Source organism: Hyperolius riggenbachi, chromosome 5 (genome assembly GCF_040937935.1).
Source record: "Hyperolius riggenbachi isolate aHypRig1 chromosome 5, aHypRig1.pri, whole genome shotgun sequence".
NCBI classification, from domain to species: domain Eukaryota; kingdom Metazoa; phylum Chordata; class Amphibia; order Anura; family Hyperoliidae; genus Hyperolius; species Hyperolius riggenbachi.
The window spans coordinates 242,735,493-242,752,921 of NC_090650.1; the positions used below are offsets into that span (position 1 = coordinate 242,735,493).

Below are 17,429 nucleotides of genomic sequence, written 5' to 3' on the forward strand. Positions count from 1 at the left end.
ACGGGAATCTGTTATGGAGGGCAAGTCTGCCATCCATTCAAGTGAAAGGTATGCACTGACCAGGTATAATACAATGTGCAGTCACAGATGCAGTGAAAGGTATTCAGTGACTGGTATCAATACAATGTGCAGCTGTCACACACACAGGTACCGTGAACAGGTATGCAGTGAGTAGTATTACAAATGTGCAGCTGTCACACATGTGCAGTGAAAAGGTAGACACTGAATGTGCTGGGCCTGGCAGTGGCACAGCACAGTAGGAATTAGCAAGGGCCAGCTGCGACTGACTGATAGGGCTGTATATGCAAGTGCCAGTGGGCCACAAAAAAAAAAAAGATCACAAGAACAACATTAGCTGTCAAAAGATCTGTTGTGTGGTGCCTTTTAGCAATAAGCAAGGATCAAGCTAACAAGCCTAACAAGAGCCTAAATAAGCTTTCCCTATGTCTACAGAAGGTTCCCCTCCCTTCTCTAATTACTACAGCCACACCGAGTGAGATAATGGCCGATGTAGCTGCCTTATATAAGGGGGGGGGGGCTCCAGGAGGGAGTATAGCATGATTGGCTGCCCTGTGTCTGCCGACTGTGATGTAGGGGGTCAAAGTTGAGCCTAATGATGTAGTACAGGGGGTGGATCAAACTCGCATAAAGCTTGCGGTTCACCGCAAATGCTAACCACTGAAATTTGTGCGAATAAGTTTGCGGTCGAACCGTTCGGGCCATCTAATATTAACCTGTTTGATTTCATTTGCCTGTTGGCATTGAGAAAGGTCAGGGACGACCGAAACTGTCTACCTCAGCTGTATAACGTGTTTGCGCTAATAAAAAAGAGCTATGTTCTGCAACACTACGTTTCATTTCTAAAATTGCTGAGGGAATTGGGCATCACTGACTGTGTGCACACATCCCCCAGTAAGGGGCTACTGTGATAGCTGCTGACCTCCTTGGACACTCTCTCTCTCTCTCTCTCTCTCAATTCACATTATCACGCAAACGGGAACGTTAGTGCGTGAAAATTCCGAATTTTTGCCGTGATAACGTTTTTGTTCATGTGATAACCATTTTTCCTCATGAATTACGTTTTTCACGCGAAAACGCACGAAAAGCCGTGCTAACAGCCATGCTAACAGTTAGCACCGTTTTGTGAATCAAGCCCTATGTCTATCCCTTGTAGATCTGTGTGAATACATACAGTGTAGCAATTAAACATTGTTAAAACTGCAAAACATTTAAATCAAAAGGGAAGAAAAAAAAACAAATATGACAAAATTGAAAAATGTATTTTGCTGCAAAAAGACTCAATGGACTCAGAGTTCCACTCATGCATAGGGCGGTTGGTTGATCTCTACTTTTTTCCCCCTCAAAATCCTGACATTCATTGTTAAATCTGAAATACAGAGCTGTGAAAATATACAGAGCCAACTTTCTAAATAATCAAACAAAACTTGCAGAATATTCAGGTAAAGACTAAATCAACGGATATCTGATACAACTGAGAGATTAAGGTCCAGAAGAGCTTAATCTATTCAAAGTGCCACCCTATATGACTGCAAAATATTTCTATTCTTTCAAAGTGCTAGTCTGTAGAAAGAAACTTTTTAGAATGACAGTGTAGCTTCAGATGTGTTAGATACATTATTTTTAGCCTAAATTAGGCATTAAAAAGTTTTATTCCTGAGATTTTACCTACATATTTTCTTTAAGTCTAAAATGTTTCTTCTTATTTTTTTCTTCTTTTCTTACATAGGAGGTTAGCTTGTATAACTTATGTTTCAATATTTTACGATTTATACAGTATTATGGCAAGGTGGGAATTTAGAATGCTAGATAAAATTATTCAGAAAAAGAAATCCTATTTCACAGTATAGGGAATAGCGCTGGCGAGCAGCTGTAGAAGTGGTCCTAGCAGGTCAGCATTGTTGCTGCAGGGAGTGATGGTGCCAGGGGAGCCTGGCATAGGAGCTCTATATGTTGTTGGACTCAGTTTCAGGGCGCAATACACTGTATGACTAGCAAGGAGCAGGTCTGGCATAGTGCAATGGTAGTATTGTTAGGAAGCACCATCCGGGGGAGGGGTGGATCTTAAGGCAAGATTGGAGGTGGAAAAAGGAGAATGTAGACATAAGTATACAGAAGAAGTTGATGGCAGAAGAAAGAGGTATAAACACTAATGCTATACCTGTATGTCATATAATATGGTGCTGTATACGAGAGGGATAGCAAAGCCTTCCTCTCTTCCCCTCTACTACAAAACCCTTTCCATATCATGATGAACAAGTAGCTCATCCCCACCTCTACTAATCAGAGGTAACTACGCCCACGCATGTGGGAATTGGTATTGGGGGACTTATCATCATGTCTGGATGACTCCTTTTATAATGATGCTCAGTCTTCACACTCTAAACAAGTAAATGTAGTATTTGTAACCATCTATTTAGTGTAAATAAAAAATAAAAAAACTATTAATAAATAAAAAAGTAAACAAATCTGCTTCCTTATTGATTTTTCATCTGTCAACTTCTTACTTCTGTTTCATTTATTTCTTCTGTCTTCTCTCCTCTGCAATTTTGATTAAAGAGTCACTTCCCCCTCCCCGCCATGGGACTACCATTATACCTCGTTGGACTCATCACTACATGTAGCTTTTTAACTGGTAATCCCTGGCCACGCGTTTTTTGTACAGTACTATAGAGAGTAGAGAAACCCTGGCAAAAGTATCTTTGAATTTGCTTCTAATGTTTCCTAAACATTGTTTCTTGGCTACCCCCGATCACAAATTCGAGTAAATCTGGCCATGGCAGTATCAAAATCCAGATACGCCATGATCATGATCAAATTTGAAATGGAATTCCGAATTCGACTCAGATTTTAGCCGTGATTGCATGTAGAATCCGTGATCATGGCCATGATCATGGATTTGACTTTACCGTTAACCGCAAAGCCCCCATACATGCTACAATCACCATAATTGCATGGATTATAAAGGTAAGAAGTGGCTACAACATAAAAACAAATCAAAAAGAACTTTTAGGTTTTGAGAAAATCAATTTTAAAGTTTCAAATAAAAAAACTATTTGTGATTAAAAACCCGCCAAAACCCGCCGACTTTAGTGGTTATGGGAAAGCCCCTTTACATACTTTAAACACCATTTTGTTTTCAAAAAGAACTTATAGTTTTTGAGAAAATCGATTTTAAAATTTCAAAGGAAGTTTCAAAGGAAAAGGTATACATGTAAATGCGGTAAATACATTAACTGTCATTTACTGCATTCAAATGTATACTTTTTTCCTTTGAAACATTAAATTCGATTTTCTCAAAAACTATAAGGTCTTTTTGAAAAAATGTTCCCCTTGTTCCCACTGTTCTACTTAACATATCCTGGAAATTAGTTTTTTCTAGCATGTAAGGGGGCTTTGCTGTTAATCACTAAAATTGGCGGGTATTCAGGTAATAATCACGGCACATGATCACGGCTAAATCCGTGATCATGAACCGGATTTGGATCACGATCACGGGTGCATTCAGAACTGAATTTGTGATTGAGAGGCGATCACAAATTCAGGATCCGACCTCGTGATCCAGAAAAACAGCTTGTGATCAAGGCTGTTGAGAAGTAGCCCTGAGATTATACAGAATTCCAATGCTGCCCCCTTGAATTTTACAACCACCTATAGTCAACAATATAATCAAGTTATAGGGGTGATTAAGAAATATATCCCTGTACTATATGCTGATGACAAATTACAGGAAATACTAGAGCCAGGGTGCAGATTTGCCTATAAAAGGGCTCCCTCCTTGTCGTCTACCCTTTCTCCCAGTCTTTTTCAATCCAATGCTGCACCCCAGCGTTCTACATGGCTGTCTCTTTTGGGGTCACACAGATGTGGACTCTCCTCTTGTAATTTTTGTATCCACCATCATTCTTCACGTGGTGTTTCCTCTGTTGCTAATCAAAAAACTTTCCCTATACGACAGTTTATTAATTGCAGTACAAAATCTGTTGTCTATGTGGTCACATGTACTATTTGCAGCTTACAATACGTGGGCTGCACTACGCGTTGCTTGAGACAAAGGATCTCTGAGCATTTTAATGCGGCCTCCTGGAAGACAGATAACATTAGCAATGTTGTGAGACACTACAGGGAGAAACATGGTTGCAATATGGAGGGTTTTTCGTTTCAGGGGATTGAGAGGGTCACTGCCCCCTTTAGACGATGTGATCTCTATAAGAAGTTACGTACACGGGAGGCATTTTGGATCCTGCAGATGGGTACCAGGGAACCGAACGGTCTTAATGCTAGGTGGGATATTAATTTTATATACTGATATCGTTTTAAATTTTGATTCTTGTGTATTTGTATTTTTGTAATTTTGTATTTTTGTACTTTGTACTTCATATTCCTATTACTGTATTTTTATTACTGTATTCTGTGTACATAGGATCTTTGTGATGGTGGTGTCTCCATATATATACACCCTTGCAGGTTTCCAGTCCTGCGCCTTTAAGTTCTCCTGGCCCCATGTGTGTATACACCTTGGGGCGGAGCCTTGGTAGTATATATGGACCACCTAGTTGTCAGTATATTCAGGCTATGAGTAAGGATATGATCCGAAACATGTCAGCCATTTTACTGCCTTTGTGAATTGGATTAAATAAAAACCCTTGGATTCTACCTGCGGGTGTGCGGATTCTATTCCTTCTGTATCCTGATGTGCCGCATTGGCTTCCAGCACCTTGCTTTCAGGTAACAGAGGTAGAGCGACCTTACCTACTACATTTATGTTACTGTTGTCACTGTCATTATCAATTCTATATTTTGTATCAATTCTGTATTTGGTCACTAATTATGTATTTTGTATACTGGTGTATTCAGTTTGTCTGTATTATGTACCACATGTTCGTTTCTTACATTATACAGCTCCACGGAATATGATCTAGAAATCAATATTAATAATAATAATAATGTATCCATCAAGTAAACCTGAGACGAGGGGAACAAGAGGATTTTTACTTACCTGGGGCTTCATTGAGCTCTCTGTAGTCTGTCAGCGCCCTCGGTATCCTCCTGGTCTGAGCCACTGTGCTGCTGCAGCCAAACTAAAGTCCACTACCCAGGTACTGCACATGCACTGTTCTGGGCCGTGCAACTCCTCGATCATGCCCCCATGGCCAGGAGCATTTTGCTTTTGCACAATTATGAGTCTGTACAAATTGCACATGCTCAGAATGCTCCTGGTCTCAGGAAGGTAATCAAGGAGGCACATGGTTGGTAAAAACAGTCAGTAGTGATCTGCTCTCATGATATTGTGCCATGCAATTATAGATTTGCAATAAAAGGACTTGATTTAATATCCAAGATAGGAGTGCTGACTTCTTACACTGTCCAGCACCCTTTTGTATTTGCACACAGCACCAGCAACAGAGGGATAAGCAGCAGTGACTTTTGTACTATATGCAGTTAATAGTGGACTTTAACTACTAGCCGACCACTCCACACAATTGGTGTGAACATGGTGGCAGCCCTAGGACTGCTTCACGGTGGCATGAATGGCTCTCTATGGGGCTAGCAGGAGATCGCGCTCGCTGCTGCGCACACATCCCTGCTTGGAAGGCAGAGCTCTGCTCCGCCTTCAGTATCCCATCGGCGATCACCGCTCAGAGACTGTTAGACAGTGAAACTGCCGTCCAATTAGGCTGTACATCACCGCGATCTAAGACAGAGCTGTCCTGGGGACACGGCTGTCCCCTCTGTTAATGCGGTAGTGATCCGCTGTCATAGGCTGAAGCCTATGACAGCCGATCGCGCTGATTGGCTGGCGGGGGGAGGGAGGGAGCGGGGTAAATAAAAAATAGAAACATTTTCATAAAAATAATCAGAATCAGAATCAGAATGTATTTATTTCGCCAAGTACAACGTGAGTTGTACCCGGAATTGCTTTTGGCACAACAGGGTCGGTGATGGTACAGTAGATATACAGAAGATACAGTAAAAGCATACAGTGCATTACAGATACATACAGCTATTACCTACAGTAAATACAATGCACATACAGATCATAGGTCAAGGTGGAAGAATCCGTAAAGATGGGCCCTGAAGAACGGACAAGAGGGGAATCCGCTGCCGTCCATGGCACTCAAAACGCTTCTGCAGCGATAAATTGAATCAGATGCCTCCAGTCCGTCCCCGGGAAGAGAGAGAGAGAGAGAAAAGATTGCGAAGATGAAAAAGAACAATGAAAGTGAGGCCCCTTGGGCAGTGCAGTGTGACTGGTTAGCGTCTCGTTTGGCTGGCTATGCCGCAGTGATGGGTCCGCAGCTGCTCATCTGATATCCTCTTAGTAGGGGAGGACCCATGATGGCAGTGCAGGGAGCCAGTGCAAGATGCCAGATTTGTTGACTGACCCGGTGGGAACCAGGAGGATGACCCGCAGCGGTGGCCACACAGCGCTGTGCAATGGAGCTGGTGGGTGCACGGGGCCCTGCTATGAAGATGGTGGTCGCAAAGGGCATGCAGCTGGGGCCGATTTGGTGGAGCAGAGAATGGCAGCTGAGGGACCAGGAGGGCCCCAGCAGGTTCCGCTTGCCCAGAGGACAGAGAGAGCAGTCCAGCTTGGGGTCTCACCTGGGCAGTGTTGCACTAGGGTCCTTATGATCTTCCCTGCAGAAAAGCGGGGTTGCCCATCTCTCCTTCGCTGCAGCCTGGACGGAGGATTGAGGCATCCTGCGCGTGCTCCAGGTGGCTCTAAATTCCCTGGCGGCGGTGGAGATCCTGATGCTGAGGTCCAGGCCACGTGGGTGGCGGCAGCCGATGGCGCAGGAGTGACGGATTCCTCTGGCTTGTAGCAGTAGCAGCATGAGGGCATTTCCTCGGCGGCAAAGAGCCTTGCAGCGCCTGGTCCTGCTGTCACGCCATGTGGGTGATGGCCGCTCAGCTGATCCTGGAAGTCACGTGGAGGATGGTGAGAGCGGTGTTCGGCTCTGGCGATTCCAGGCTGGCAGCCCACTGCAGACCAGGACAGCGGTGAAGAAAGCCGGCGGTTGACTCACGGACTCAGAGCGGAGGGAGTCCCCGAACTGCCCTGAGCCAGGAGCTGCACACACCGCTGTGATGCCGCTGGGGGCCGTCTGCCAGCCGCGTGCGCCCCGCAGGTCACCAAACTTGTCCGCAAGCCCCCATCCACACTCACCCTCCCCACCAGGGAGGAAGAGAGCAGGCGGGTGACTCCAGGGGCAAAACAAAAAAATAAAAGTCCGGAGCCCTGTGGCCGTGGCGACCTCTACAGCGCCATCTTGGTCAAGTACATATTTATAAAAAATAAAATAAACACTGGGGGAGTGATCAGACCTCACCATTAGAGAGCTCTGTTGATGGGTAGAAAACCGGGGGGGGGGGAGGGGGATCACTTGTGTGCTGAGTTGTGCGGCCCTGTAGCTTGGCCTTAAAGCTACAGTGGCCAATTAACAAAAAGTGGCCTGGTCTTTAGGGGGGTTTAACACTGTGGTCCTCAGTGGTTAACAAAGTAACAGCAGCACAGTGGAGCAGACCAAGAGGCCAACGAGGCAGCTGACAAACTACAGGGAGCTGTAAGAAGCTCCAGGTAAGGAAAAACCCTATTATTCCTCTTGCCTCAGGTACACTTTAAGATATCCTGCTTTGTACATTTGTGTCAAGTTGTGTATTTGTTAATCATCTGTTCTATGTTCTTGTATTATCTTCATTGGAGAAAAAGGGACAGCAATATCTAACAAACCACTAGCAGTAGAGTGCTCATACCATTGAGAAGAAGCCCTTCATCATGTAAAACAGATGCTTAGAAGCAAAATAAGTGTTATATGACTATGAGATCAATGCTCAGCTAAGAGCATGTAAAAACAAATGATGATATCCACAGTAAAATAAGTCAGTAATGAAAACAGAACTTCCTCACAGGAAAACCTCTTTAAAGAGACACTGAAGCAAAAAATAAATAAATAAATAAAATGATATGATTTGTGTGTGTAGTACAGCTAAGAAATAAATCATTAGGAACAGAGACATAAATCTAATATTGTTTCCAGTATAGGAAGAGTTAAGAAACTCCAGGTGTTATCTATGCAAAAGAGCCATTGAGCTCCACGACTTTCAAAGTTGAAGAGAGCTCTGTATTCTGAAGCTTGTTATCTCAACTGTCAGTCATTGTATTTTCTTTTTCTCTCCAGAGGACAGTTCAAAGGTTCACTGGCCTTCTCTGTAAAATCATTTCGAAAGCTAAGTAGTGTGTAAACTGCAAATATTAGAGAATTATGCAATGTTGTAAAAAAAACACTATATAACTGAAAATAAAAATATGAGAATATTTTCTTTGCTACTAATGTTCTAGTAATTATCTGTACTACACAACCAATTCATTATATCATTTTTTTCCGCTTCAGTGTCTCTTTAATGATCATCTGTACAGTTAAGAGATATACCTTATCTAAAGCTCTAGTTTAAGAATTACTTTCCTGTAAGAAAATGGTAACGTGAAAACAATTTTTGTCACAACAACTACATTACGCCATAGGCCTGCTCTAAGAAGAGTGATTCATTTACCACTAGTTTAATTGATAAAGGGGTTAATTCAGAAATTGTTTCCCATGAATAATACCTTTTCAGATCTCAAAAAGCAAAAATGTGCTAAAGCTAAGGGGAGCGAACTAATACTGATGCTAAGTTAATCAGGGACAACTTATTTTGAGTGTTTTTTTTTCTGCTTTGGAAACTGCTGACACATGCAAATGTGTTTGCATGAAGCAATTAAGCAGAACATATAAAAAGAATTTGCTAGTGAGAAAGGAATGCCTTTTTATCATCATGATCTTCTTTTTGCTCTTGGTACAATTAGTGATTTTAGATGCTAGAGAAAATCTTTATTGGTTAAAAAGGGCAGATGAGTGCTAAACGTGTCAACTTCTCAATGCAATGTATTGCTTTACACAGAATGGTCCTATCCTGCATGAAAGTGTGTTTGATCTTATTATTATTTCACATTTTATTGAAAAACTAAAACAAAAAAAAAACAACACTAGTAAATGTAACACACTTTTCCCCTAGCATCTTTTAATCTTTTATTCCCCACGCTGGCTGGTGTAGATAGAATGGTTGAGCAGACCACCAGATAGCTCTGCCAACTGAACAATACCAGTGTGGTATCAATATGGCCTAGATTGTCAGCGTGACCTCAGCAATCATCATGCTGCAATCCTGCGTCATCACGCTAGGCCCATGTTGACTTTGCACAAGCGCAATAGAACTTTCAGGTCTCCAAAACAGCTGATCAACAGCTGTTTTCTGAGATGTGCACTGCAGTTGGTGTATAATCTTATGCTGTCTGTGCTGCCCTGACCACAAGCTCCGAAACAGACTGCACCATTACTTTAGTGTAGTACAGCTAGCAATAGCTGAGAGACAGGAAGAGGTGGGACACACATTCCTATATTATTATCTTGATTATTTATTACATATTTCATTTTTAAATTTAACAATAACATATCGTGAGGTCCCACATAGAAGGTAACTATGCTCACACATGTGGTGATAGTTCTTGGGGGTTTATCTATGGTGCAATGTGAAATTCCCTATAATGAGGTACATTCCCAAGGTTCTTCCAGACCTGTAAAGATCCGGGTAGAATGTAGTTTTCGGGACCATTAACAATCATGAAAAAATATTTATTTCCCAAATTGCTTACCAAATGTTTGCTCCACCATTTACTATTTCAGCCTCCAACTTTTGTCTACCAGTCAGCCCATCATTTCTGCTTCAGAGTACTGGAATATATGTCCACCTTCTTCAGAGTATCTCCATGCCAGTCCACATGCTTCAGAGTATTGGCATCTCAGTCTGCTTGCCTCAGAGTACCTACATTCTAGCTCAGAAGCCTTCTGTATGGACTGAAAAAGTCTCCCCCTAATGCTACATGTGTATCTAGCTCTGCATGCAAACCAATGCACTCAACAAACATCTCCAATCAGTCCAGTCTATAGCACCGCCACCTGTAGCCCAGTTTTTACCCGTGGCCAGGATTTCTGTACTGCTGTACTGTAGCGCAGTCAGCCTCACTGCCTTCAGAAACTTTGTTTCTCCTCCTCATCCATGAAGTCATCCATCCTACAGTATTCCCCGCCTCTACTGCAATTGGCTAGTTGTTCAATGTGGAAGTTAAATACACATCCCAAATTACTCAGCCCTATGCTGATCCATTGGCTACACAACAAATATTCGGCCAGTTATCTATTCTGAGCAGGGCAGCTAAAAAAAGGTCAAGACCATTCAGGCGTTTGTTGCAGGCCTAGACTGGAGGGAGAGTTTGAAAGTTGCACTTTGCTTAAGGCTTCAGCGTCCTAGTTACATTTTTCCTCTTGGTTTGGAACACTTTGCTGCTGCACTGCCTACTGTTTTAAATGAGAATCATCATCACTGGTTATAGCAGCCATGGTCTGTCCTTGAATTTTTTTGTTGGGTAAGGTGTATATGAGTACCCCTATTCTCATTTCACTTGGGGAGAGTGTGGGCATCTGGGGGTCCACTTAAAAGGGACTAACAGATGCCACCACCTCCTCTTGGGCACTGGAGGTGGGGAAAGCCCCTTGTCCATGGACTGGACAAGGGCTCTGGGGAGAGGGGGAGGCTTGGCTGCCCCTTTATTCCAGAGTCCTCATGGAGAAGAATGTGATCAATTTGGTCAGGTGATAGATATGTAAGTCTCTGATTTGCTAATCATGACCATGTGTTAAAGCAGGATGTGATCACAGCAAACCAGAACTTTGCAAATCTATCAGCTGGCCTGATCAAATAAATCACATGCTTCTCCATGAGTTCTCCTAGACATGACCATCACTAGACGCAAACAGGATTAAGCAACATCCATCTGTGCAATTAAGCTTCATGTTAAAGGTTTAGTCAAGATCAGATGAAAGGTCACATGTCATATCCCCATTTTGGTTCAAATAAAGTGGTACATGCAAGTTGTTCCAAATTATGCTGGCCATGTTGCTACTCATTATGGGCTACAGTATTGTCTCTCGACTGAAAGAAGTGGATTGTATTGTTCACTATGAGGTGCTATTATAAATAGTGCAAATTTCACACTAAGGGTTCCCTAATTTCACAATATAGCCACTATTTATGATAGCATTTATGGCAGCGCCCTAAAATTATCATAGTAGTACTTGATTGGCAGCGGGGTCATTTAAGGTTAAGCATGAGGGGGAATGGTTAAGGTTAGGCATAGAGAGTGGTGTTTTAAGGGCTAGACATGGGAGGGCAGTTAAGGCTAGGCATGGAGGCAGGGGGAGTTTTTTGAGGTTAGGTGTGGGGGGTGGTTAAGGTTACGCATGGTGAGGCAGTTATGGTTCGATGAGAGGGGGTTGTTTTTAAAGTTAAGGCATGGGGGGTTAAAAAAACACTCTTACGGTCAGCCATACGTAGACCATCCAGAGTGTAAAAAATGATATTATAAGCTCAGTAAAAGTTAGAGCTCTGGCCGGCAGCTCGATAACTCTTTGCCTCCCGTTCAATCACAGCGCCACTCTCAGTTCCAGCAGCGGTGGCTACTAATTCCGGGTCGGCAGTGGTTCACATCCGGTGACGTCATCTGCTTCTAGCGTCTGTTGTCACTTAGTTACCGCCGCGGTATTTTAGACGACATATGTTTTGTATATAATAAATAACCAAAGCTCCTAAGTTAGGCTAGTTTTAATGACACTGCAAAGCTGAATCCAGCATTTTCCCAACCTCACAGTTCACAAGCATTTTTAAAATTTAAAACAAAAGGTTGTAAAAAGTGTACTGAATTATCTGAGCAATACAGTGAGTATTTGATATTTTAGAGTCATGATTCTTTTGCATGTAAATAGTTTACAATCAAAAACATTGTTTTCAAAGCTTAACTTGCAGTCAACTGAATATTTCATTTCAGATATCAATAATTAATTTGATGAAGCATTAAAAATAAATGATGCTTTGTGACAGCTTAAAAAAGATATTGAATAGTGAACCATAATTAACTCACTTGTTTCAGTTGCAACTATTGTGATATTCTGCCATGGTGTTGTTTCACGGTCAAGAGGTTTGATGAGGATTAAAGAACCATTTCCTGAGTATATGTTGAACGTCCTCTCGAGATCTGTGTTGCGGTCAATGCTATACCTATAATTGAGCAACTGATTTATTATTATAATATGCATTAAAAGGTATTCTAAACAAGCTATAAAAGAGAGGCATTATTCACATTCATGTATCTTATTCATAATAATTAGACAATTCATAGGTACTTTTTGTGTATAAGGCATTGATAATTTTACTTTATTTTAGAAAGTGTTAAGATCATATGACAGCATACAGAAAAAAACCCAGTCCCCAGGTCTTATTAAATGTATGCTTTATGATGGGAGTATAATTTTCTTTCTCAGTTGGTATTATAATAGCAACTGCAGCACATTATGTTAGTTGTGTGACATGTGTATAATAAAATAATGTTTTTCCAGACCAAAAAAACAAACATTGTTCTAAGGAAAATACTTTATTGATGATGTCCCTGTTCTTTAGCTGATATTCCATTTCCATAGGCATATGTTGATATCAACCAGAACACACTTATGTGAAAAAATTAGGACACCCGATTATGTATTTAATTCTTTATTAACCACTTGAGGACCACAGTCTTTCTACCCCTTTAGGACCGGACACTTTTTTTCCATTCAGACCACTGCAGCTTTAACGGTTTATTGCTCGGTCATACAACCTACCACCTAAATGAATTTTACCTTCTTTTCGTGTCACTAATACAGTTTTCTTTTGGTGCTATTTGATTGCTGCTGCAATTTTTAGTTTTTATTACATTCATAAAAAAAGACATGAATTTTGTCAAAAAAATTATTTTTTTAACTTTCTGTTCTGACATTTTTCAAATATAGTAAAATTTCTATATACATTTTTGTCCAAATTTATTGTGCAACATGTCTTTGATAAAAAAAATCCAATAAGTGTATATTTATTGGTTTGGGGTGAAAGTTATAGCATTTACAAACGATGGTGCCAAAAGTGAATTTTTCCCATTTTGAAGCATCTCTGACTTTTCTGAACACCTGTCAGGTTTCATGAGGTGCTAAAATTCCAGGATAGTATAAATACCCCCCAAATGACCCTATTTTGGAAATAAGACATCCCAAAGTATTCACTAAGAGGCATGGTGAGTTCATAGAAGATTTTATTTTTTGTCACAAGTTAGCGGAAAATGACACTTTGAAACAAAAGTAAAACAAAAAAAAGTTTCCATTTCTTCTGATAACTTGTGACAAAAAAAAGTGAAATCTGCCACGGACTCACCATGTCCCTCTCTGAATACTTTGGGGTGTCTACTTTCCAAAATGGGGTCATTTGTGGGGTGTGTTTACTGTCCTGGCATTTTGGGGGGTGCTAAATTGTAAGCACCTGTAAAACCTAAAGATGCTCAAAGGACGTTGGGCCCCTTAGCGCACCTAGGCTGCAAAAAGTGGTCACACATGTGGTATCTCCGTACTCAGGAAGAGTATTATAATGTGTTTTGGGGTGTATTTTTACACATACCCATGCTAGGTGGGAGAAATATCTCTGTAAATTAGATGTTTTTGATTTTTTTTACACACATTTGTCCATTTACAGAGATTTCTCCCACCCAGCATGGGCATGTGTAAAAATACACCTCAAAACACATTATACTACTCTTGAGTACAGCGATACCACATGTGTAACACTTTTTTGCAGCCTAGGTGCGCTAAGTGGCCCAAAGTCCAATGAGTACCTTTAGGATTTCACATTTCATTTTGAGGCATTTGGTTTCTAGACTACTCCTCACGCTTTAGGGCCCCTAAAATGCCAGGGCAGTATAGGAACCCTACAAGTGACCCCATTTTAGAAAGAAGACACCCAAGGTATTCCGTTAGGAGTGTGGTGAGTTCATAGAAGATTTTATTTTTTGTCACAAGTTAGCTGAAATAGATTTTTACTGTTTTTTTCACAAAGTGTCATTTTCCGCTAACTTGTGACAAAAAATAAAATCTTCTATGAACTCACCATACAACTATTGGAATACCTTGGGGTGTCTTCTTTATAAAATGGGGTCACTTGTGGGGTTCCTATACTGCCCTGACATTTTAGGGGTCCTAAACCGTGAGGAGTAGTCTAGAAACCAAATGCCTCAAAATGACCTTTGAATAGGACGTTGGGCCCCTTAGCACACCTAGGCTGCAAAAAAGTGTCACACATGTGGTATCACCATACTATACAATAGTATAATGTGTTTTGGGGTGTATTTTTACACATACCCATGCTGGGTGGGAGAAATATCTCTGTAAATGGACAATTGTGTGTAAAAAAAATCAAAAAATTGTCATTTACAGAGAGATTGCGGCGATCGAGGGGTTAACAACCTGCCGGCGGTACCGAACGGCTGGCGGTTTGATGTCACGGGTCGGCGGAGCCTATTGCCGGTGGATGTGTGCGATCCCCGGGCAGCTGCCACATAAGGAGCCACCGCCGATGGGCTAACAGCGGTCGTTTAGGCCCAGTCTTTGCCGCCGCCCATCGGCTGAAGGCAGTGCTTATGTGGTTGATAAGTGTTCCTTATTGTTATCTAATATCTTCTACTTTTTCCAAAACAACAACAAAACTGATAAGGTCACATAAAGGGATGGTCAATGAGATACAAATAATTCCAAGTTAATGCTGAATTTTTCAAATGCTTAGGCAAATGTCTGCATCTTGAAAATGAACCAATAAGAGCCCACCTCAACTTAATTTCATAGATCCATTTCTAAGCTGCATAGAATTACATCATTCTGCATCATCTAGGAGTTATGTGGATCTCTTTGAATATCTCCAGTCATATATACGGTATACTGGATATATATATATCACAGCTATATAATTCTGAGCAGATTTAATGTGATGGGTAGAAGGGAAAACTCTAGTTGACCTAGAAAGATTTTTTTTTCTAATTGAGCATTTTACATAATAATAAATAAATAAAAAAACTTGCCTGCACCTTACTTCTTATGCATTTTGCAGCTTTTGAGCCAAAATAAATGAATTTAACTGAGACAGTATTCTATAGCACTCTAGAAAATTGAAAGTATTAAGTGTGCTTCATTACAGAGTGGTGATTATATACATTTTTTATACTAAAGTGGACTAACCTTTTGAATGTTTAGCTCAGTGAGTGCTTTCAGTTTTCTTTTAATCACATGCATTCTTCAAACAAAACACGCAACGGTATAATGAATCACTGACTTACTTTACAGAATTCTTTTTTGAATCTGGATCTTGAGCAGATACATGGCCAATTATGCTGCCTTCTTTGACATCTTCGTTTACTTCAAATACATAGAAAGGTTTATTGAAAACTGGAGCTTCATCAACATCTTGCAGCATAATTTTCACAATAGCCGTGTCCTTAAAAGACCTAAGGTGAGAAAATCTTGGATCTTCAAATGTATTAGAAGCCTCAACCTCAAATGTATGCATTCCATGACTTTCAAAATCAAGCAACTGTGGGGATAATGAAAGAGCATTGTCATTAAATATAGTGTTCCTAATATTTCAGAAAATATGGATCACTGACCTAGCATTAATTACATGACGAGCAGCCAAGAATTCAGAGGGATAATCATGCATAAACATAAGCATCATATCAACAATAATGATTTTTTTTCCTTTGAACAGCTGTCTGACAGGATGATAAAAGTTAAAAAATAGAATCAGCTTTAGATACACTGATACATAGAATATAATATCAAGCATTCTGTCTACTATTCTAAAGAAAGTAAACTTCAAAACCTTTCTTTGTACATCCAGCACTTAATAATTATCTTCATTTATTTCATTATGCATAGAGCTAACTAATACTAGGCTTCTTCTTAATAAGTAAAACAAAATATACATTTTTAAAGTAAACCTGAGACGGCGAGGGGGAGAAAAGTTATACATACCTGATGTAAGGGATAGCGGAAGCGCCGCCAGGACTGACGTGGCGGCGGGTACCGCATCACAGGTGACGGTTTCCGCATCGCTGCCGGTGGACTCTACCACGCCGGCGGGCGGTGCAGCACAGGCGGTGGATTCTCGTTGGCTCACAGATTCAGGGCTACGCGCGCGCGCTCGAGGAGACAGGAACTTTATGCTTGTAGAAGGGGAGTCAGCTGACTCCAGCTAGTCTCCGGACTGTCTGAGGGTCTGGGGCGGCGCTGTGCAGCTCTCTATGTATATATAGGACTTGCTTGTCAGTAGCAAGTTGTCTGCTGTCGTGAATACTTCTGTTTTAGCGCTCAGACCTTAGACTAGATCCCAGGTGTCAAAACCAAGGACTTCACACCTAAGATTAGGATTGTTTATTATTTGTATCTGTGTATGACTCTGGCTGTTCCTGACTATCCTTACTCTAAACGTTATTGTACGTCTGCCTATCTGATTCAAGTTGCCGACCCTGCCTGTTACTGACACTGAATCAGCCTTCTGTTTCTGTACTTTATCTGTCCGGTAGTTATCGACTCGGATTGTCTGACCTCTCTATCCTCATCAGTGGGCTCTGCCACTGGTGAGGGATCTGTAGCCTACACCTGCTCCTTTGGTGTAGCGTTAATAGCGCAGGTTACACCTACCATAGGTATCCTCGGCTGCAGTACAGTGTTAGTCACTTGCACTTCAGGTGATCCCTGGCTGCAGTACCGTCTTAAGTCACCCGCTCCTCAGGAGACTTCTATTACGCCATTACTGTTGCACCAAGCACCTATCCTTTATCAGCTCCTGTGTCATTGTTATACTTGCATTATTGGTGATTCTGCAGATCATCATATAATCAGGTATACCTCTGTATTATTGGTGATACTGCAGATCACCAATAATCAGAAATTGCTGTTAGCTGACACCAATCATTACACCTGAGGCTTCCGCCAGCCCCCTCCAGGCTGATCGCTACCTCGCCACCGTCCTCCTCCACCAAGTGGATCATCTGGAATCTGGCCTCAAAAGTCCTCTGGTCTTGGGCATTCTGTGCATGACCAGACAACCCGGACATGCACTCTCATTGCTGGGAGTACTACTGCACAGATGCAGAACGCTTGCGGTGACAGGATTGCAAACAGGGGAGCGTTCATGGCTGGACTGCATCAACTGCACCTGTGCTGATTGGAGGACATTCAGGGCCATATTCCAGACATTCCAGGTAGCGGGCGGAGAACGATAACGAGGGAACGCCGATCAGCCTCAAAAAGGGCTGGAGGAAACCCCAAATATGTAAATTGTTTCCCTCCCACCCCATCTCAGGTACACCTTAACTTAGTTTTGGTAGCATTAAGTTATTAAACAAAAAATAATAATAATTAAACCAAGTTAAATTAATTTCATACCACAAGTGATTAAAGTCATATTTG

General features: G+C 41.5%; 1 protein-coding gene across 1 annotated transcript in view; it reads right to left on the minus strand.

Annotated features, from left to right (window-relative positions):
- Nucleotides 1–17,429, minus strand: part of LOC137518634 (cadherin-9-like) — a 232,326-nt gene that overhangs the window by 62,726 nt on the left and 152,171 nt on the right. The window contains exons 7-8 of the mRNA XM_068236736.1: nucleotides 15,296–15,549; nucleotides 12,035–12,171 (exon numbers count right to left, since the gene is read on the minus strand). Of these exons, the coding sequence (XP_068092837.1) occupies nucleotides 12,035–12,171; nucleotides 15,296–15,549 (391 nt within the window). The remainder of the gene's footprint in view (nucleotides 1–12,034; nucleotides 12,172–15,295; nucleotides 15,550–17,429) is intronic.